Source organism: Delphinapterus leucas, chromosome 2, assembly GCF_059928025.1.
Source record: "Delphinapterus leucas isolate spDelLeu-1000000601 "Yukka" chromosome 2, BTC_Dleu_Yukka2, whole genome shotgun sequence".
NCBI classification, from domain to species: Eukaryota; Metazoa; Chordata; class Mammalia; order Artiodactyla; family Monodontidae; genus Delphinapterus; species Delphinapterus leucas.
In genome coordinates, this window is record NC_143130.1 from 171,178,001 (window position 1) to 171,200,017 (window position 22,017).

At 37.0% G+C, this 22,017-nt stretch overlaps 2 protein-coding genes across 2 annotated transcripts in view; both read left to right on the forward strand.

Moving 5' to 3' along the window:
- The window catches only part of PPP4R4 (protein phosphatase 4 regulatory subunit 4), a 67,654-nt gene extending 47,540 nt beyond the window's left edge, over window positions 1-20,114 (forward strand). Inside the window, 3 exon segments of the mRNA XM_089908163.1 lie at window positions 16,721-16,775; window positions 16,778-16,823; window positions 16,930-20,114. Coding sequence (XP_089764289.1) covers window positions 16,721-16,775; window positions 16,778-16,823; window positions 16,930-16,993 — 165 coding nt within the window. The 3' untranslated portion in view covers window positions 16,994-20,114.
- Window positions 20,115-20,201: 87 nt separating this feature from the next.
- The window catches only part of LOC111176125 (serine/threonine-protein phosphatase 4 regulatory subunit 4), a 50,265-nt gene continuing 48,449 nt past the window's right edge, over window positions 20,202-22,017 (forward strand). Inside the window, exons 1-2 of the mRNA XM_089908162.1 lie at window positions 20,202-20,349; window positions 20,862-20,935. Of these exons, the coding sequence (XP_089764288.1) occupies window positions 20,229-20,349; window positions 20,862-20,935 (195 nt within the window). The 5' untranslated portion in view covers window positions 20,202-20,228. The remainder of the gene's footprint in view (window positions 20,350-20,861; window positions 20,936-22,017) is intronic.

Sequence of the window (22,017 nt, forward strand, 5' to 3'; positions counted from 1 at the left end):
CCTGTGGGCCAGGCCCTGTGCTCAGTGCTTTAGACACATCCTTTTAAACCTCTTATAACAACTCCACACCATGTATTTATTCTCATTTGACAGTTGAGAAAATCTAGGCTTAAAAAATTCAGTGTTTTGACTAGATATTTTGTTGAAGCATACAATTATATAATTTATTCTTACAGTGCACCAAGGAAAAGAAGAAATAGTCTTAACTAAAGGAATTAAAGAGCACAAACAGATGATACAAATTGCTTTTTCCTTTGGTTTGCAGTTCAAAAATAAAAGTACCTGTCTTCCTCACTCTAGGTGATGTTTTCTGAGTTAAGTTAAAAGTTAAGTTCTGAAAAAAGCACAAGGATTTTGTAAAGGCAACACAGTTATACATAATAAGCAGAACATGATGTTCCAGAACATGATGTTCCAACTCCCTACAGGTCATAAAGGGCCCGCAGTAGAGTAGGACTCTACTGACGGGTTTAGCATTGAAGGACACTCTGATGTGAAGTAAGGTGGAGAAGAAAGTGAAGTTATTCCTATAATGTCAGATTGATGGAGAAAAATCATCAGGGTCAGACTTGACCTTATGAGGAGTTTTTGCGGGATAGGAAGCATAAAATTGTGTAACTTATTCTTCCAGTTCACTAAGAAAAAAAGAAGTAGTATTAACCAAAGGAATTAGAGAGCATGGACAGATGGTATAAAATGACTCTTTCTTCTATGGTTTACAGCTGAAAACTAAAAATACATTGATCACAATGCATTTTGAAAATAATGTCTGTGTTATATCTTTTTATGTATATCCATTTGTGTTTAAGGACAAAATAGGGTAACATCATTAATTATTAGACAATAGTAGTAAATTCAGTGGAAACACTGGCTGCAAATATAGTTTTTTCTGGGCATTTATAAAAAGTTACATAAGCTAATATTCTTAATAGATCTAAAAATATTCCCTTTCAGTAAGCTAAATTCTAGTGGAGACCAGTGTTCTCACATGTGCTTCTTAGTCATTCAATCATGTTATTTTTATCCTGCCTAAGATAAAAATGAGCTGGAACTTCTGAATTTCTTAATTAGAAAATCTTTTATTTCTGTGATAACGGGACCACCGTTATCACAGAAATACTTGAATATTGTTTCTGACTTTAGGCATTTGGATGATACAAAGGATAATTTATGGATATTTTAATTTACAATCCTTGCAAGACTCTAAAACAAAGAAGATATTCACATACTCCACTGTAATAAAGGTCTGAAATGTTTGATTTAAAACTGTATGGATTAACTAAGCTTTTGGCAGTGTGGTGAAGCGGATAGCCTAGAATATGTTCCCAAATCAGAACATCTAGAAGCTCTAGATAAAGTACAAGAAGCATTCTTTTAAATGTATGGTTAAGCTTATAAGAGAGTAAGGAATATTCAAGGCTCAGGAGCAAAGCAATCAGTTCCACTTCTACTTAGGATATAGATGTGTGCAAGAAAACATCACTCCCATTCTAACAACAATGGCATGTTCACAAAATTCACATCATCATAACTTTTCTTGAGCCCGTCAGAAGTGGTCACAAAGCAATCAAGTGAACTGTATTCAGAAGAGCTCTCTGAGGAAAGATGGGACACAGAGACACTGACTTCTGACAAGAGTGTAAGAGGAAGACGTGGCCACCCCAAAGAATTGTTAGAAAAAATCAGCTAAAATTTTGACAAGTTTTTAAAGATTGATCTGTGGGCTCGCATGTCAGTTTGGAATAACTCAGAGCTGCAGACACAAGGGAACTTTGCACTCACTTGTGAGCTCTTTTCCCCAGGCCTGCTTGCCTTGGCAGGGGTAGGAGACTGGAGAGGACCTCCTCTGGTGATGCAGGTATGGTGATGATTGCTGCTGGGGAACAGGGGACACAGCACTGCCCACTTCCTCACAGTGACATGCACGGACATACAGGGAATTTCAGCAACGGGTTGGGCACTATAAAAGAATCAAATGAAAATCCTAGAAATAAAAAAAGGATGATACCAGAGATGAAGCGTTTCTCCAACAGGGCCAACTGGGGAAAGAATCAGTGAACTTGAAGGTAGAAGTTATCTAAACAAACAAAAAGATAAAAAATAATGAAAAAATGCAAGAGAGCATTCAGTGGCTTTGAGACAGTATAAAGTGGTATAATACACGTGCAATCAAAGTCTCAGAATGAGAGAAGAGAGAACTATTTGCAGAAATAGTGGCCAAGGCTTCTTTGAGATTAATCAATGACAACAAGCCAAAGACCCAAGAAGCTCAGAGGACGCCAAGCAAGGTAAATACACACACACCGTCCGCCTAGGCACATCGTGATCAAACTGCTGAAAATGAAAAATAAGAGACAGCCTTGGGAACAGCCAGAGACAAAAGAAACGTTAAATATAGAGGAACAAATGTGAGAATTAAGCAGCCTTATGGTCAGAAAATATGCAGGCCAGGGAGCAGTGGAATGTGTATTAAAAGTACTGCAAGCAAAAGCAACAACAACAGCAAAAAAGGTCAACAAGAAATCTGTACCCAGTGAAAATACCTTTCAAGGATGGAGGCAAAAAGCTATTTTGGTTTTAGACAAATAAATCGAAAGAATTCATTGTACTAGACTTACACTGTAAGAAATGGTGAGGGAGGTTCTTTAAGGCAGACGTAATATAATACCAGATGGAAATTGGATTTACGTGAAGAAATGCAGAGCTCCAGAAGTGGTAAAAATTAAGGTAAATGTAAATGAAATAATAACAGTTCTACACAGATTCTTCCAGAAAATAGAGGATAAAGTGAGAACTTCACAAGTGATTCTAGGAGGCTAGCATTATCCTGATACCCAAATAAGACATAGACATTACAAAAAAACTATAGATGCCTATCCCTTATGAACTTAGATGCAAACATCTTTTGAAAAACAGCAGATCAAATTCAGCAATATAAAAGGGCTAATACATCATGACCAATCAGGGTTTATCACAGTAACTTAGGGTTGGTTTAAAATTCAAAATCTAATCAGTATAAGTCATCATATCAACAAACTAAAACAAAACAAAAAACAAAATGCCACCATCTGATCATCTCAGTAGATTTAGGAAAAGCATTTGACAAAACCCAACATCATTCCTGGAGAAAAATCCCCAAACTTTATCATACTAGGAGTAGATAGGAACCTCCTCTGTGAAAAACTTGCAGGTAACATCGTACTTAAAGGTGAAAGACTGAATGTTTTCCCCTAGTATCAGGAACAAGCCAAGAGTGTACACTCCTTACTGCATTTGTTCAACACTGTTCTAGGTATTGTAACCAGTGCAGAAAGGCAACAGAAAGAAGTGAAAGGTATCCACATTTCAGAGAAAGAAATAAGGCTGCCTTTTTCTGTCAGATGACATTGTCATCTATGTAGCAATCTACAAAAGAAAAATATTTAGAACTGCTGAGTATGGAAAGGTTGCAGGATACAAGATAAATGTACGAATAAATTGTATTTCTACACACTAGCAATAAGCAATTGGAAATTGAAGTTTTTCTTAAACAATTAAAGTATGTAATACTTAGGGGTAAATCTGATAAATGTGTTAAGACCTGTATACTGAAAACTATAGAACATTGCTGAGTGAAATAATAAAAGAACGAAGTGAACGGAAATACACCACGTTCATGGATCAGAAGATTCAATATTATTATGTCAGTTCTTCTCAGATAAATCTATATATTTAATGCAAAATAATAATTCCAGCAGGTTAGGGTTTTTTTCTGTTGTAGAAAGTAAGTGAATTCTAAAATTCATATGAAAATGCAAAGGACTTAGAATACCCAAAACAATTTTGAAAAAGAGAAAGTTGGAAGACTTTTATTACCTGATTTTGAGACCTAATATACAGCATAGCAATTAAGACTATGAATACTGGTATAAAGACAAATCAGTGGGAGATACGGAGAGATTTTTTAAAAGCCCATAGATATGTTCCCAGTTGATTTTAACACAGGTACAAAGGCAATTCATTGCAGAGACGATAGTCCTTTCAACAAATAGTGCTGGGTCAGTTGAGAAAAAAGTCCATACTTTGTACCGTATACAGAAGTTAACCCCAAATAGATCATAAACCTGAGTGTTAAAAACTAAAATCGTAAAAACTTCTAGAAGAAAACATAAGACTAAATCTTTGTGACCTTGGGTTACACAAAGATTTCTTTATATATATGACACTAGAAGTATGATCCATAGAAGAAAAATTTGATAAATTTGATTTCATGAAAGTGTAAAGCTTTTGCTCTTCAGAAGGCAGTTAAGAGAATGAAAAATAAGTCATGGAATGGGAGAAAATATAAATCACATACGTGATGAAGCATATGTGTTCAGAATACACAAAGAACTCTCAAGACTCAGTAATAAAACAACCCAATTTAAAAAAAGGCAAGACATTTAAACTGATACTTCACCAAAGATTTGTGGATAGCCAATAAACGAAAGATGTTCAGTATCATTAGTCATTAGATAAATGCAAATAAATTTATACACCTGTTAGAGTATATGTACTAAGAAAAACCCTGATAATACTAAGTATAGGCAAGAATGTGGAGCAACTCAAACTCTTATACACTGTTGGTGGAAATGTATCAATAAAATTGTACAACCACTTAGGGAAACAGTTTGGCAGTTTCTCAGAAGTTTAAACATACACCTATTGAATCACTCAACCAGTTCACTTCTAAGGATTAAGAGAAATTAAAGCAAGTGTTTATATAAATACTTGTATATAATTGTAATAGTAATTACAACTGTAATTATTGCAGTAATATCATTGCAACTCTATTTGTAACAGCCGAAACGAAAAATAATCCACATGGCCATCAACAGGTGAATGGATAAACAAATTGTGGTATATCCATATAATATACCACAAACTAATGTTTATGTATTCTGAATCCAAGTCCTTTGTTGGTTATGTATTGAAATATCTTCTTCCACTCTGTGGTTTATCCTAATGTTTTAGATTAATTTTGTAAACAACATGTTTGGGTTTTATTTTTTATCCAATCTGACTCTGTTTTAATTAGAACATTTCATCCATTTACTTTTAATTGCATATATTATCTTACTATTTATTTGTTTTTTCTGTTTGGTGTTCTTTTTTTGTCAATTATTTCCTTTTTTTGAATTAATGAAGTGGTTTTATTACTTTACTTTCCGCCCCCTCCCGTTAGCTTGGAACTCTCTTTTACTTTTCCTTTGTTAGTGACCTCAGGGATTATAACGAAGACACATTACCGAAGTTTAATGTTCATTGGTATTTTTACCTTCTTTCTGATAATATGAGCTCTTATTTATGTGTTATTGTTGTCAGATATTTCAATTATTTATGTATTTCAAGACTCACAGTTATTACTGTTTTATATAATCAATATTTATTTAGATTTACCCACATATTTATCATTTTTTGTCGCCTATAGTGTTTCCATTTGGAATCATTTTTCTTCTGCCTGAAGAAAAATACCCCTTAGTATTTCCTTTAGTACAAATCTGCTAGTGACAAATTCTGTTTCTCTTTTTTGGCCTGAAAATGTATTTCACATTCAGTTCTTTAAATTAATTTTTTATTGTAATGCAGTTGATTTACAGTGTTGTGTTAGTTTCTGCTATACAGCAAAGTGAGTCAGTTATACATATACATATATCCACTCTTTTTTAGATTCTATTCGCATATAGGTCATTACAGAATATTGAATAGAGTTCCATGTGCTATACTGTAGGTTCTTATTACTTACCTATTTTATATATAGTAGTGTGTATATTTCAATCCCAATTTATCCCTTTCCTAAATATATTTAAATATATTTATATTTATATAAATATATTTATATTTCCTAAATAGACCAATTTATGGTTGGTAACCATAAATTTGTTTTCCACATCTGTGACTCAATTTCTGTTTTGTAAATGGGTTCATTTGTATCATTTTTCTAGATTCCACATATAAGCAATATCATATGATATCTGCCTTTCTCTGTCTGACTTACTTCACTCAGTGTGACAATCTCTAGGTCCACGCATGTCACTGCAAATGGCATTATCTTGTTCTTTTTATGGCTGAGTAATATTCCATTGTATGTGTGTACCACATCTTTATCCATTCCTCTGTCGATGGGCATTTAGGTTGCTTCCATGACCTGGCTATTGTAAATAGTGCTGCAGTGAACATTGGGGTGCATGTATCCTTTCAAATTATGGTTTTCTCCAGATATATGCCCAGGAGTGGGATTGCTGGATCATGTGATAGCTCTATTTTTAGTTTTTTAAGGAATCTCCATACTGTTCTCCATAGTGGCTGTACTGATTTACCTTCCCACCAATGGCGTAGGAGGGTTCCCTTTTCTCCACACCCTCTCCAGCATTTATTGTTTACAGATTTTTTGATGGTGGCCATTCTGACCGGTGTGAGGTGATACCTCATTGTGGTTTTGATTTGCATGTCTCTAATAATTAGTGATGTTGAGCATCTCTTCTTGTGCCTCTTGGCCATCTGTATGTCTTCTTTGGAGAAATGTCTATTTAGATCTTCCACTCATTTTTTGATTGGGCTATTTGTAAATAGATGTTTTATGAACAGGATTTTGACCTATCTATATGGAGGTTTCTTTCTAGCACATGTATGGCTTCTTGAATCTGTGGCTTAATTTGTCAGTTTTGGAAAATTCTCGGACATTATCTTTTAAAATAATGCTCTGCTTAATCTTTTCTCTCCTTCGAGGACTCCAATTTCACATATATTTGACCTTTTCATAGTATCTTCTATGTCCTTTATCTTCTTTTCCATCCTTTTCTTTTTGTGATTCATTCTGAGTGTTATCTTGGCCCATGTTTCAGTTCACTAATTCATCTGTGTCTACGTTGCTTTTGATTATTGTATTTTTCTGGTCTGGAATTTCTGTTTAGCTCTTGAAAAAATCTGCCATATCCTTTTTAAAAAGTATCTTTGATTTTTCTGTCAAAATTCTCAATAGTATCTTTTATTCTTTTGAACCAGGGATGTATCAGAGAGCACCAATACCTGGGGCTCCTTTTGGTACTTTTCTGTTTCCTGTTGCATCTTCTGGTTCTCATTCATATTATCTCTTTGTGTGCCTGGATATTATTGATTGTGTGCTTGATCTTGTCTTTGACAAATTATTCATAGAAGTGTTTGAGACCTAGGGTAATATCTTCCTCTAGAAAGGAAGATGTTTTCTTCTGACAGCCACTTAACTGCACTAGCAATAAAGTCTCACTTAATCCAGTTTCATGCGTCAGATGACTTGAAACTGGGTTATTCTCTCTGCAAAGGCTGGGCTACTTTATTTATTTTAAAATTTTTAAAATTTTATTTTTTTATACAGCAGGTTCTTATTAGTTACCCATTTTATACATATTAGCGTATATATGTCAATCCCCATCTCCCAATTCATCACATCACCACCCCCTCTCCATGCCACATTCCCCCCTTGGTGTCCATATGTTTGTTCTCTACATCTGTGTCTCTGTTTCTGCCCTGCAAGCTGGTTCATCTGTACCATTTTTCTAGGTTCCACATATATGCGTTAATATACGGTATTTGTTTTTCTCTTTCTGACTTACTTCACTCTGTATGACAGTCTCTAGATCCATCCACGTCTCTACAAATGACCCAGTCTTGTTCCTTTTTGTGGCTGAGTAATATTCCATTGTATGTATGTACCACATCTTCTTTATCCATTCGTCTGTCGATGGGCATTTAGGTTGCTTCCATGACCTGGTTATTGTAAATAGTGCTGCAGTGAACATTGGGAACATTGGGATGCATGTGTCTTTTTGAATTATGGTTTTCTCTGGGTATATGCCTGGTAGTGGGATTGCAGGGTCATATGGTAATTCTATTTTTAGTTTTCTAAGGAACCTTCATACTGTTGTCCATAGTGGCTGTATCAGTTTACATTCCCACCAACAGTGCAAGAGAGTTCCCTTTTCTCCACACCCTCTCCAGCATTTGTTGTTTGTAGATTTTCTGATGATGCCCATTCTAACTGGTGTGAGGTGATACCTCATTGTAGTTTTGATTTGCATTTGTCTAATAATTAGTGATGTTGAGCACCTTTTCATGTGCTTCTTGGTCATCTGTATGTCTTCTTTGGAGAAATGTCTATTTAGGTCTTCTGCCCATTTTTGGATTGGGTTGTTTGTTTTTTTAATATTGAGTTGCATGAGCTGTTTTTATATTTTGGATATTAATCCTTTGTCCGTTGATTCATTTGCAAATGTTTTCTCCCATTCTGAGGGTTGTCTTTTCGTCTTGTTTATAGTTTCCTTTGCTTTGCAAAAGCTTTTAAGTTCCATTGGGTCCCATTTGTTTATTTTTGTTTTTATTTCCATGACTCTAGGAAGTAGATCAAAAAAGTTCTTGCTGTGATTTATGTCAAAGAGTGTTCTTCCTGAGTTTCCTCTAAGGGTTTTTAGTGTCTAGTCTTACATTTAGGTCTCTGATCCATTTTGAGTTTATTTTGTGTATGGTGTTACGGAGTGTTCTAATTTCATTCTTTTACATGTAGCTGTCCAGTTTTCCCAACACCATTTATTGAAGAGACTGTCATTCTCTGTTGTATATCCTTGCCTCCTTTGTCATAGATTAGTTGACCATAGGTGCGTGAGTTTATCTCTGGGATTTCTATCCTGTTCCATTGATCTATATTTCTGTTTTTGTGCCAGTACCATATTGTCTTGATTACTGTAGCTTTGTAGTATAGTCTGAAGGCAGGGAGTGTGATTCCCCTAGCTCTTTTGTTTCCCTCAATACTGCTTTGGCTATTTGGGGTCTTTTGTGTCTCCATACAAATTTTAAGATTTTTTGTTCTAGTTCTGTAAAAAATGCCATTGGTAATTTGATAAGGATTGCATTGAATCTGTAGATTGCTTTGGGTAGTATAGTCATTTTCACAATATTTATTTTTCCAGTCCAAGAACATGGTATATCTCTCCCTCTGTTTGTGTCATCTTTGATTTCTTTCATCAGTGTCTTATAGTTTTCTGAGTACAGGTCTTTTACCTCCTTAGGTAGGTTTATTCTTAGGTATTTTATTCTTTTTGTTGAAATGGTGAATGGGATTGTTTCCTTAATTTCTCTTTCTGATCTTTCGTTGTTAGTGTATAGGAATGCAAGAGATTTCTGTGCATTAATTTTGTATCCTGCAACTTTGCCAAATTCATTGATTAGCTGTAGTAGTTTTCTGGTAGCATCTTTAGGATTTTCTATGTATAGTGTCATGTCATCTGAAAACAGTAACAGTTTTACTTCTTCTTTTCCAATTTGGATTGCTTTTATTTCTTTTTCTTCTCTGATTGCCATGGCTAGGACTTCCAAAACTGTGTTGAATAATAGTGCTGAGAGTGGACATCCTTGTCTTGTTCCTGATCCTAGAGGAAATGCTTTCAGTTTTTCACCATTGAGAATGAGGTTTGCTGTGGATTTGTCATATATGGCTTTTATTATGTTGAGGTAGGTTCCCTCTATGCGCACTTTCTGGAGAGTTTTTATCATAAATGGGTATTGAATTTTGTCAAAAGCTTTTTCTGCATCTATTGAGATGATCATATGGTTTTTATTCTTCAGTTTGTTAATGTGGTGTATCCCATTGATTGATTTGTGTATATTGAAGAATCCTTGCATCTCTGGGATAAATCCCACTTGATCATGGTGTATGGTCCTTTTAATGTGTTGTTGGATTCTGTTTGCTAGTATTTTGTTGAGGATTTTTGCATCTATATTCATCAGTGATACAGGTCTGTAATTTTCTTTTTTAGTAGTGTCTTTGTCTGGTTTTGTTATCAGGGTGATGGTGGCCTCTTAGAATGAGTTTAGGAGTGTTCCTTCCTCTGCAGTATTTTGGAAGACTTTGAGAAGGATGGGTGTTAGCTTTTCTCTAAATGTTTGATAGAATTCACCTGTGAAGCCATCTGGTCCTAGACTTTTGTTTGTTGGAAGATTTTAATAACAGTTTCAGTTTCATTACTTGTGATTGGTCTGTTCATATTTTCTGTTCTTCCTGGTTCAGTCTTGGAAGCTTATACCTTTCTAAGAATTTGTCCATTTCTTCCAGGTTGTCCATTTTATTGGCATAGAGTTGCTTGTAGTAGTCTCTTAGCATGCTTTGTATTTCTGTGGTGTCTGTTGTAACTTTTCCTGTTTCCTTTTTAATTTTATTGATTTGAGTCCTCTCCCTTTTTTTTCTTGATGAGTGTGGCTAATAATTTATCAATTCTGTTTATCTTCTCAAAGAACCACCTTTTAGTTTTATTGATCTTTGCTATTGTTTTCTTTGTTTCTATTTCATTTATTTCTGCTCTGATCTTTATGATTTCTTTCCTTTTAGTAACTTTGGGTTTTGTTTGTTCTTCTTTGTCTAGTTTCTTTAGGTGTAAGGTTAGATTGTTTATTTGATATTTTTCTTGTTTCTTGAGGTAGGCTTGTATTGCTATAAGCTTCCCTCTTACAACTGCTTTTGCCGTATCCCATAGGTTTTGGATTGTCGTGTTTTCGTTGTAATTTGTCTCTAGGTATTTTTTGATTTCCTCATTGATTTCTTCAGTGATCTCTTGGTTATTTAGTTCATATTGTTTAGCCTTCATGTGTTTGTGTTTTTTACATTTATTTTCCCTGTAATTGATTTCTAATCTCATAGCCTTTTGGTCGCAAAAGATGCTTGATATAATTTCAATTTTCTTAAATTTACTGTGGCTTGATTTGTGACCCCAGATGTGATCAGTCCTGGAGAATGTTCCATGTGCACTTGAGAAGAAAGTGTAATCTGCTGTTTTTGGATGGAATGTCCTATAAATATCAATTAAATCTATCTGGTCTATTGTGTCATTTAAAGCTTGTGTTTCCTTATTAATTTTCTGTCTGGATGATCTGTCCATTGGTGTAAGTGAGGTGTTAAAGTCCCCCACTATTACTGTGTTACTGTCGATTTCCTGTTTTATAGCTGTTAGTAGTTGCCTTATGTACTGAGGTGCTCCTGTGTTGGGTGCATATATGTTTATAATTGTTATATCTTCTTGGATTGATCCCTTGATCATTATGTAGCGTCCTTCCTTGTCTCTTGTAGCATTCTTTATTTTAAAGTCTATTTTATCTGATACGAGTATTGCTACTCCAGCTTTCCTTTGATTTACATTTGCAAGGAATATCTTTTCCATCCCCTCGCTTTCAGTCTGTATGTGTTCCTAGGTCTGAAGTGGGTCTATTGTAGACAGCATATATGTGGGTCTGTTTTTGTATCCATTCAGCGAGACTGTGTCTTTTGGTTGGAGCATTTAATCCATTCACGTTTAGGGTAACTATTGATATGTATGTTACTTACCATTTTCTTAATTGTTATGGGTTTGATTTTGTAGGTCCTTTTCTTCCCTTGTGTTTCCCACTTAGAGAAGTTCCTTTAGCATTTGTTATAGAGCTGCTTTGGTGGTGCTGAATTCCCTTAGCTTTTGCCTGCCTGTAAAGCTTTTGATTTCTCCATTGAATCTGAGTGAGATCCTTGCCGGGTAGAGTAACCTTGGTTGTAGGTCTTTCCTTTCATCACTTTAAATATATGGTGCCACTCCCTTCTGGCTTGTAGAGTTCCTGCTGAGAAATCAGCTGTTAATGTTATGAGAGTTCCCTTGTATGTTATTTGTCATTTTTCCCTTGTTGCATTCAGTAACTCTTCTTTGTCTTTAATTTTTGTCAGTTTGATTACTAGGTGTCTTGGCATGTTTCTCCTTGGGTTTATCGTGCCTGGGGCTCTCTGTGATTCCTGGACTTGGGTGGCTATTTCTTTTCCCATGTTAGGGAAGTTTTCGACTATAATCTCTTCAAATATTTTCTCAGGTCCTTTCTCTCTCTCTTCTCCTTCTGGGACCCCTATAATGCGAATGTTGTTGTGTTTAATGTTGTCCCAGAGGTCTCTTAGGTTGTCTTCATTTCTTTTCATTCTTTTTTCATTATTCTGTTCTGTGGCAGTGAATTCCACCATTCTGTCTTCCAAGTCACTTATCCGTTCTTCTGCCTCAGTTATTCTGCTACTGATTCCTTTCATTTCAGTTATTGTATTGTTCATCTCTGTTTGTTTGTTCTTTAATTCTTTGAGGTGTTTGTTCTTTAATTCTTCTAGGTCTTTGTTAAACATTTGTTGCATCTTCTCAATCTTGCCTCCATTCTTTTTCCAAGGTCGTGGATCATCTTCACTATCATTATTCTGAATTCTTTTTCTGGAAGTTGCCTAACTCCACTTCATTTAGTTGTTTTTCTGGGCTTTTGTCTTGTTCCTTCGTCTGGTACATAGCCCTCTGCCTTTTCATCTTCTCTGTCTTTCTTTGAATGTGGCTTTTGTGTCACAGGCTGCAGGATTGTAGTTCTTGCTTCTGCTCTCTGCCCTCTGGTGGATGAGGCTATCTATGAGGCAAGTTTCCTGATGGGAGGGACTGTGCAAGTTTCCCGATGGGAGGGACTGGTGGTGGGTAAAGCTGGGTGTTGCTCTGGTGGGCAGGGCTCAGTAAGCCTTTAGTCTTCTTGTCTGCTGTTGGGTGGGGCTGGGCTCCCTCCCTGTTGGTTGTTTGGCCTGAGGCGACCCAACCCTGGAGCCTACCTGGGCTCATTAGTGGGGCTAATGGCGGACTCTGGGAGGGCTCATGCCAAGCAGTACTTCCCAGAACTTCTGCTGCCAGTGTCCTTGTTCTCATGGTGAGCCAGAGCCACCCCCTGCCTCTGCAGGAGACCCTCCGACAGTAGCAGGTAGGTCTGGTTCAGTCTCCTGTGGGGTCACTGCTCCTTCCCCTGGGTCCCGATGTGCACACTACTTTGTGTGTGCCTCCAAGAGTGGAGTCTGTGTTTCCCCCAGTTCTATCGAAGTCCTGCAATCAAATCCCACTAGCCTTCAAAGTCTGATTCTCTAGGAATTCCTCCTCCCGTTGCTGGACCCCCAGGTTGGGAAGCCTGACGTGGGGCTTAGCACCTTCATTCCAGTGGGTGGACTTCTGTGTTATAAGTATTCTCCAGTCTGTGAGTCACCCACCCAGCAGTTATGGGATTTGGTTTTATTGTGATTGCGCCCCTCCTACTGTCTCATTGTGGCTTCTCCTTTGTCTGTGGATGTGGGGTATCTTTTCTTGTGAGTTCCAGTGTCTTCCTGCCGATGATTGTTCAGCAGTTAGTTGTCATTCCGGTGCTCTCGCAAGAGGGAGTGAGCGCACGTCCTTCTACTCTGCCATCTTGAACCAACCTCTGGGCTACTTTAGGATTATCCTTGTCCTATCCCGGGGGGCTTACCAGTGCCTCTGTAAGGCTGTCAGAAAGGCTGCTTAAGTTTTCAGCCTCTCAGGGGCGTTTTCTAGAATCAGCAAATGCTTCCAGGGGAAAACCAGGCCCCAAATTACATGCTTAACCTTTCTGGGTTTCCATTGTCTCTTAGATCTTGGATGCGAAATTTTTCCACTACCTTGTTAGTTTCCATATGCCTTTGTACAGATGATTTTTATATTTTGTCCGGCTTTTTAAATTATCGTCATCATAAGAGCTGATTAGAATTACCTACTCTGCTGTTACTGAAAGAGGAAGTTCCCTTTCCTTTTTTTTTTCCTTCTTAATTTAATCTCAGAACAATATTAATGCCAAATAATTTCTTTTTATATACCTGCATATACCCTGTCATCACCTCTACCCCTACACAGATCGATTGATTATTTGCTAATGATGTGTTAGGAATAGTCCAGAACCTAAAATTAAATATTATGCCAAAACACTCGTGATGGATCTTTTTTAAACTTTGAATTCTTCAACACCCTTTTTTTTTTTCATTGGGATGAAATTGTTTTGCAGTAGCAGATCTCCACTTTTGGTCTATATTTGCTCTGTAGGCAATCTTATCCACACACCCTTGGCTTAAATATCATCTATATAAATTTTATCTATTCTATATTAATTCTTATTTATAACAGATCTTTTCAGAGTATTAGAACTGTGTATACAATTCCCTGTTTGTACTCTCTCCTCGGATGCCTCAACGTCACTTCAAAGTTAGGGAGTCCAGAACCGAGCTCCTGCTATTTCCTCTCGACATCTGGGCTCCCTCCAGAGTCCCCTATCCTAATGGGTAACCTTCTTATCCACCTGGCTTTCAAGCAGGGATGTGGGGAGTGAGTCATCCTTGATACTACCTGTCTTTTACTACTTGTTTATACAATCCTGTTTATTTTATGTTTTAAATATTGAATCCACCCACCTCTCTCCAGCAATACTACCTCCACCCTAGTCCAAGCTATTATGAGGGTTCAAGTGATCCTCAACCACTACCTCCCTCCCTTTCCATCCTCCCTGCTTTCTAATCCTTTTCAACTTTATAATCAGCATGCTATTTCAAAGCATTTAAAACTACAATTTGAATATTCTGTTGCTTAATGCATCTAAGGCCCTATGTGATTTGGGCTCTGTCTGCTTCACTAGCCTCTGCCCCACCCCCTTTGCTCTGTGCTCCAGGCACACTGACCTTCTCTCAGCTCCTGGAATCTACCAACCTCCTCCTCACTCCTCAGTGCCGGGAATGCTTGCCTTCCTACTCCGCTTGCTTTCCTGCCTTCCTTTATCCTAGCTTTTGTCTAGTTATCTCTTTCTCTTCACAAGGTCAGTTGTCACTTCTTAGTGGTCCCCTTTCCTCAGAGGAGTTCACCCAGCAGATGCTCTATGGCACCTTGTACTTCTTATCCTTAGATTTTACCACACTTTATTGTTTTGTTTTGTTTTTTTGCCGTACACGGGCCTCTCACTGTTGTGGCCTCTCCCGTTGTGGAGCACAGGCTCCGGACGCGCAGGCTCAGCGGCCATGGCTCACGGGCCCAGCCGCTCCGCGGCATGTGGGATCTTCCCGGACCGGGGCACGAACCCGTGTCCCCTGCATCGGCAGGCGGACTCTCAACCACTGCGCCACCAGGGAAGCCCACCACACTTTTAATTACAGGATGAACAGGTACATTGTTAGCCATGCTCATTGCTAAGTCTCCAGCTCCTAGCACAGTGCCTTGAATGTAACTAAATGGTTATTTGTTCAATATTTGAACGTATACAATCAATAGCAGTCCCTCAAAGGTAGGGAACCACGTCTTTGACTTTTCCAGTTTCCCCGAATACTTGGTGTGATGTTGGTACTTAATAAATAGTTGAGAATGAAATTAAAATTATATTTTCAGAATTAGATTTTCATTGGGCTACATTAGAGGGAGATGAGGATAGAAGGGAAAAGTACTGTGACTGACTAGAGAGGAAAGGAAGCGTTACTGGCTTACAGAGACTTGCCATTCTTTCCAGTGCTGCCTCTCCCGCCCCCGAAAACAGTTTCTAATTTTTTTCAAAAGATGTTTAATTAAATATGACTACAGTGGATCATTTGAAGTGGTTATTTATAGCTCTTGTGTCCATTAAGTAGTTATTTCTTTGATAAGCACATCCTTTCTTTGCAAGTTTTAAATGACTTTATTCACATTTCAAGCCTAAATTACCCATGATTCTAATTTATTATGTGTAAAAATGACTTGGCTGGGTCGTCCAGCTCAAAGTTCAGTTTCAAAACCGTGGTACTGAAATATATTGATTTCTCCTGGTGTCCTTGTGGCTTTGCATGGCTGGATCCTTCATTGCATGTTTGCAGTAGTCACATGATGGTTACTATTGGTCTTGATATTTCCTGTTTGGAAAGAGATCTTTGGGATATTTTATGTGTACCTCCTCATGAACCTTGCTAATCACTGAAACACACATTAAAAGAAGGGTAAAACACCCCCTTTTTATCCCTGTCTACTGCCTCCACTTTATTTTCCCTCTCCGATTTTGATCTTCAGCGCTCTCAACTAGTTCTCTCCACCCTTTACTTAAGTGTGGAACCTGGCAGTCAGTGATAGGGAAGAGAGCCAGATACCGAGATACCACAGTTAATTGTTAAAGGCACTTTAGAGTTGGCATGTTCCAATTATTCATATTTAATTCAGTTGTAAAGTCTTTTATAAATAGTATAATTTTATAGTGAAAAGAGTTGTTCACTGTTAGTGTTAGGTACTAAAAATTCCCACACTTATGACCCTCAAAACCCCAGATATTTTATATGTCCTAGGTTTTTAGTATTTTAATATATAACTCCATATTATTTAATTTCAAAATAACCAGTGATGTTATCTCTAAAAATATACAAAGATACTTTGTAATTTTAGGATTCCTTTACCTTTAACCAGCACTATTTATCGTAGATATGTTTACCAGTTTTATTTAATAAGTTTAGTTTCCAAATGCATGAACCCAAAATCTTTGCTCTTTCAGAGTAAGCCAGTGATTTGCCTAGGCTTCTCTATGTTGTGTTTTGTAAAGAGAAAGATCTTCTTGATGCATTATAATGCGGGTTTCTTGGCGACAGCTGTTTCCCTCTCTGCAAGGACATTACATTGTTTTACAAAATGCTTTCTTGCACCATTCATGCTAACTTAAGAATGAATTTAAACACAGTAGCATCTAGTACATTTTCCTTCCTTGAGTGGGAATGGTTTTTAAATTCGGAAATGTATCATTAACTCATTTATAAAATGTCTTATTTCATTTTTGAGGAATTCAAGTTGGAATGCCAGCCATACGATAGTACGTAAGAGGAATGGTAACTGGCGTTAAGGCATGCACTTAAGCAATAGAGGAATTTACTTTTCAGTGTCTTCCAAGGTCCATGAGGATGCACACTTATTTACCCAGAGAGTATGGATCTCACTATGTTTGTCCAGAGGGTGTGACTCCATGGAGGAGAACACTAACTGGTAAGTATATAATTCTTATTGTGTTCTGTTTCAGAAAACTATGTTTAGAAATCAGTTGAATTTTAGCAGTGATGAAATCTCTTAGTCTGTGCTGGTTTCTTAACAGTGGACAGTCACAGATGTTGAAGTCAGCACAACAAGAGAAAAACCCAAATCCTGATAAGACTTGAGGATTTTTCGAAAATTAAATGCAAAATAGTTGGGGCAAACGTTGCTGCGGCAGTCAAGACTAAGTAATACAGTAAGAAGATATGAAGTTGGAGAGCTTCTCATGTTCTTCCTTTGCATAAAGTTTGCATACGTACAAAACCCAGGACTTTAATGACTTTAAGAGGGGCAGAATTACATCTCTTGGAACTTAAAACAACAGACTCATGTGAACTGGAATGCACATTGTGGCCCTCACAATTTATTTAAATATTTCTTTGCAAAGCACTCTCTGTTTCTAAAGAAAAGCTGTGCCTTCTGAAACCTGTAAGTGATGTATCCTGGCCACGTCAAATCTTCTAAAAGTGTTTTCCAAATCCAGAATTGTTAGTGTGGAACAAATGTTTGTTTTGGAAACAGTAAAACCGGGGGATGTGGGAAGGTTGATTTCAGAGACCAGTTGCTGCTCTGCTTTATGCCTTATCATTCCTTCTTTTCTTTTCAGCTAGGAACTCTTAAGATACGTAATTGACTGGTGATTGAAAAAACTTGTAAAATGACATTTGTGTGTATGATACAAAAGTTTTAAACAAAACACAGCACAAAAATCAGCCACCCTAATATGGGATCAGTTTTCTGGGAATTAACCCCACCACGTAAACATCTGCCACAGTAAAGCCACTGCCAGATCTTAAGGTTGTTGGAAGCCACGCCTTAATAAATGGTGAATGGAGGTGCAGGGTCTGTGAAGAAGAATTTGTTGCCTGGCTTCGGCATCAGGCTGACAAAGGGTTAAGTCTTAGAGTTGCCAATTACAGGCTTGCTGGCCTTCAGCAAAATACTTGACAGCTCTGGGTCTGTTCCTTCTGCTGTAGAATGATATATGTCATGATGACTGGCAGTGGTCCCACCGCGCTGAATCAAGGACTCTGGGTACATGGTCTAAATCACGGTTGCAGAGACACTGGGGTGGAAGATGGCAGGAATATCTCCTCATTGACCTGCCAGAAAGAGAATTGAGAATGCATTTCTATGTGATCCATTTTTGCTTTGCCTTGTGTCTAATTCTACCAATCCCTAATCTTTAGGACTCACTTCAAAATCTCTTGAAGCCACCTTTTAGGAGATGTGGAAAAAGTGTGTGAAGGGGGAGAGCGTCAAGAGCAGAAAGTTTAGGTGAAAGGGTAAGAGATATTCAGTCATCCAGCAATTACTTACTGAACGCCTGCCATGTGCTGTAGGAGTTGGGGATACGGTGGTGAACAAAACAGACAAAAAATTGTGCAGTCATGAAGCTTATGTTCTAGATGTGGGAGGTAGACCATAAACGGATGGACTTGTTGTATGTTGGACAATGGAGATGATAAACCCGTTGGGTCATGGCGAGGGCTGGCGCAAGGGGGTGGCTTTCTGTTTAAAATAGGGTCATCAGGGAAGGGCTCATTGAAAAGGTGACATTAGAATAGAGGCTTGAAAGAGATCAGGGAGGCAACCATGTGGAAATCTGGGAAAAGAGGGAATTGGGAACAGATCTTTGTAAGTCATTGAAAAGGTTTAGACATTTCCTTGAGTGCGTTGGAAAGCCACTGGAGAGTTTTGAGCAGAAAAGTGACGTGATCTGACTTTTTAAAAAGAATCTCTCTGGCTGCTGTAGAGAATAAGTAGTAGAGGGGCAGTGATAGAATCAGGGACTAGTTAGCAGGTTATTGGAGTAATTCAGGCGGGAGATGATGGTGGCTTGGATCAGAGTGGTAGCCGTGGAGGTGATAGGTGGTCAGATTTTGGATCAGGATTGACTGGTTATTTGATTACGGTAAGCGAGGGACTGAGAGGAGTTAAGGATGACCCTGAAGTTTCTGGGTGGAAAGCTGGGAGGGCACAGTTGTCATTGATTGTTTAGCAGAAGGTGGGAGGAAGAGCCAGTTTTGGGGAGAGGTCAGTTCAGGTGATGAGATTCCTACCAGATATCCAAGGGTAGTGGAGAGGAGACAGTTGGATGTACAATGGTCATTATGTAAATGCTCAGTTTGCACAAGTTGGTAAGCCATAAAAGTGCTATTTAAATGATTTCAATCAAATCTCTAAGAAGATGAAGCCATAATTTACATTTTATATATTAGGAAATAATACAGAAAGACCAATTTTCCTAAGATCACAGATATGAAACTTTGTTTTATTGTTGCAAGTTCCACCTTGTTCTACCAACTTTACTCTATTAGTTATAAAATAGGCATACAAGGGAAATTCCAGTAGTTGCCACAATTGATTAAATAAAGACTTTTAGCTGCCTTTGCATTATGCACACCCTCACAGTCTTCTGGAGAAGTATAGGTGATATCTCTGGTGAGGTTTATATGAAAGATAGGGGATATTTTTTGACTCTGTGATGTGTTAAACTATTCTAATGTAGGCTTTGACTTTAAAAGGTGAGTGGAGATGGCTATGAATATAATTAATTTTTAAAAACATTCTTATATTTAAAAAAATTCCTTTTTAAAAATACAATTTACTTCGTAGTAATTTGTGTTCTTGTCACTTGTTTAAAGGGGAAAATACATTTGCACAATCTCAAGTGCATTCCTTTTTTATAGTGGAATGCATAATATTTATTTTTTGAAGCAGAAATACAAGTAATAAAAACACATGTGATTGAGCTTTGACATTATTGTAGGTGGGAATGGAAAACTGTACAATACAAAGAGCAAAATAGAAATTGAGATCTATTAAAAATGACTATTCTATTATCTAAATGTTTATGTACTTTTTATAATTTTTATGCAATAAAGCAATGGAGTGTTATTTCGTAAATTCCTGAGACGTTTAAACTTTATGTGGTCCAGGGACTTCCCTGGCGGTTCAGTTGTTAAACTCTGCTCTTCCACGCAGGCGGTGCCGGTTCCGTTCCTGGTTGGGTAACTAAGATCCCACATGCCACGTGGCGTGGCCAAAAAAAAAATTATATATATTGAATATATATATATATATATATATATATGCTGTTACAGAAAGCCCTGAACGAACTTTTTGGCCACTTTTTGGTCTAATAAGTTAATCAGGAGCAGATTAATATCGTTTTCTTAACGTAATAAAAGGAAGTACATATCCTTAAAGGTCATATATACTTATTTTGTACAATATGACTATGTTTGGTTTCTATGAGCTTGGATTTTTAAAAAATTATAATTTCTGATTTCTCATCTATATAATAGCACACTCTTTCTGATTATACAGGAGGTCCTGCGTGTTGCAGGAGTGGAAATGCAGTTAACAGCTGCGGTATCATTTTTGACCATTCTACAGGAAGAATCAGTGTCGATTCATACATATGCCCACTCCTTCCTCCAAGTCATTCTACTGCACCTGGAGCACAGGGACGCAGGTCGGGGCCTGACGTGCTTAATCGTATATGTACTTATTGTTTCTTGTACGTGACTGTGATCTTATTTGAATCGTGTTAGGCCGATGACCATAACTGAATGAGACTGTGCTGCCTAAGAGTTGATCAGTGGTGTGACTAAATATAGCGATGACTATTTTTGTACAAAAACCGCACAATTCAGTGCCCTTGAAGCCTGAAGACCCATTAGTTCATCTTATGATTTACACTTTTTTCTTAGATTTGTTTCTTTTACAACATTTATGCTTATAGTATTGTAGTACAAGAAAAATGCACACTTTGGGTTAAAGATAGCCCCTCAGTATTATTTTTAAAGATATAAATGTTTTCCAGATATTGGCTAAGACAGAAAAATAGAGAAACTTCTCTTAATAGTAATAAAAATAATTATTGCCATTTTACTATTAAATACTATTGTAAATATTAGTGGCTAAGTTGAAACTGAATTTGTAAGTGAGATAGTTAAGTTGGCATGTTTTATCTTTGTCAATCAGGTGTCAGCAACGCATGGCTGGAAACTCTTCTGTCTGTGATAGAAGTATTGCCCAAAGAAACCCTAAGGCATGAGGTAATACTTTTTTTTTTTTGTAAATTCTAGTACTTAAGTCACTCTAAGGTTTTTGTTGTTTTCATTTTTGATAGAAACAGTATTTCAGGAAAGAATAAAGTTATTTCCTACTCTGAAAGCAGCACATATTCATTACAGAAAATTTGGGTAGTACAAAATATAGAAGGAAGAAAAATCATGGTTCTGTACTTAGCTACTTCTAACATTCTGATGTATTTTCATTTCAGATTTTTTCCCCTGTATATGGTGCTATTTGCTGTGTTAGTGATCATATTGAATTTATATATGGTTGTTTTTCACTTAGCTTTATTTTCCTTATTATTTTCTCGTATTTCTCATTTGGTAGTAGCTACAAATATTTTACTTATTAAACATTTAAGCCTGTTTTCAGTGTTTTATTATCAAAATAAGGCAATAATGAACATCTCTGTGGAGCTTTTCCTGTTTTTCAGATAATTTCCTTAACTGTAACTTCCAAAAAAGTGGAATTACTAGGTTAGAGGGCATTAATATTCTTAAGGCTCTTGACTAAGTAATATGAGAAAATGCCTGTTTCCCTGGGCTTTCATCAGCAATAGCATTCCAGTTAAATTTGATGGGCCAGAAATGGAATTACATTTTCATTGGACATTTTTTGATTATTATGCTGTTGAATATTTTCTCATATATTATTATATTTCACCTCTGTTCTCTTGGAATTGTCTGATCATATCCTTTGATCACTGTTTTTATGTGCTATTTATCTGTCAGAGTTGCCAATCCTTTGTTATATTTGTTGCAAATAATGTTACCAATTTGTTGTTTGCTTTTTAATGTTCAATATTGTTCAACAGACCCTTCTCTAAAAGTTTTAGCAAATTCAGATGAGAGAACAGGAAAATTAGGAAATTTATTCTTTAAAGAAATGATTTTTCATTCTTTGAACCTTATTTCTATATGAATTTCCTTTCAAATATGTCCTGTTGAAAAAGAGTTATCAGTCAATAAAATGTCCTCTGTGGATTTCATTAAGTGTCGTTGCCCCTTCTTTACCCTCGTACAGATTATGGCCCTAGCTCAGTGCCAAAACACTTGCTTGAAAA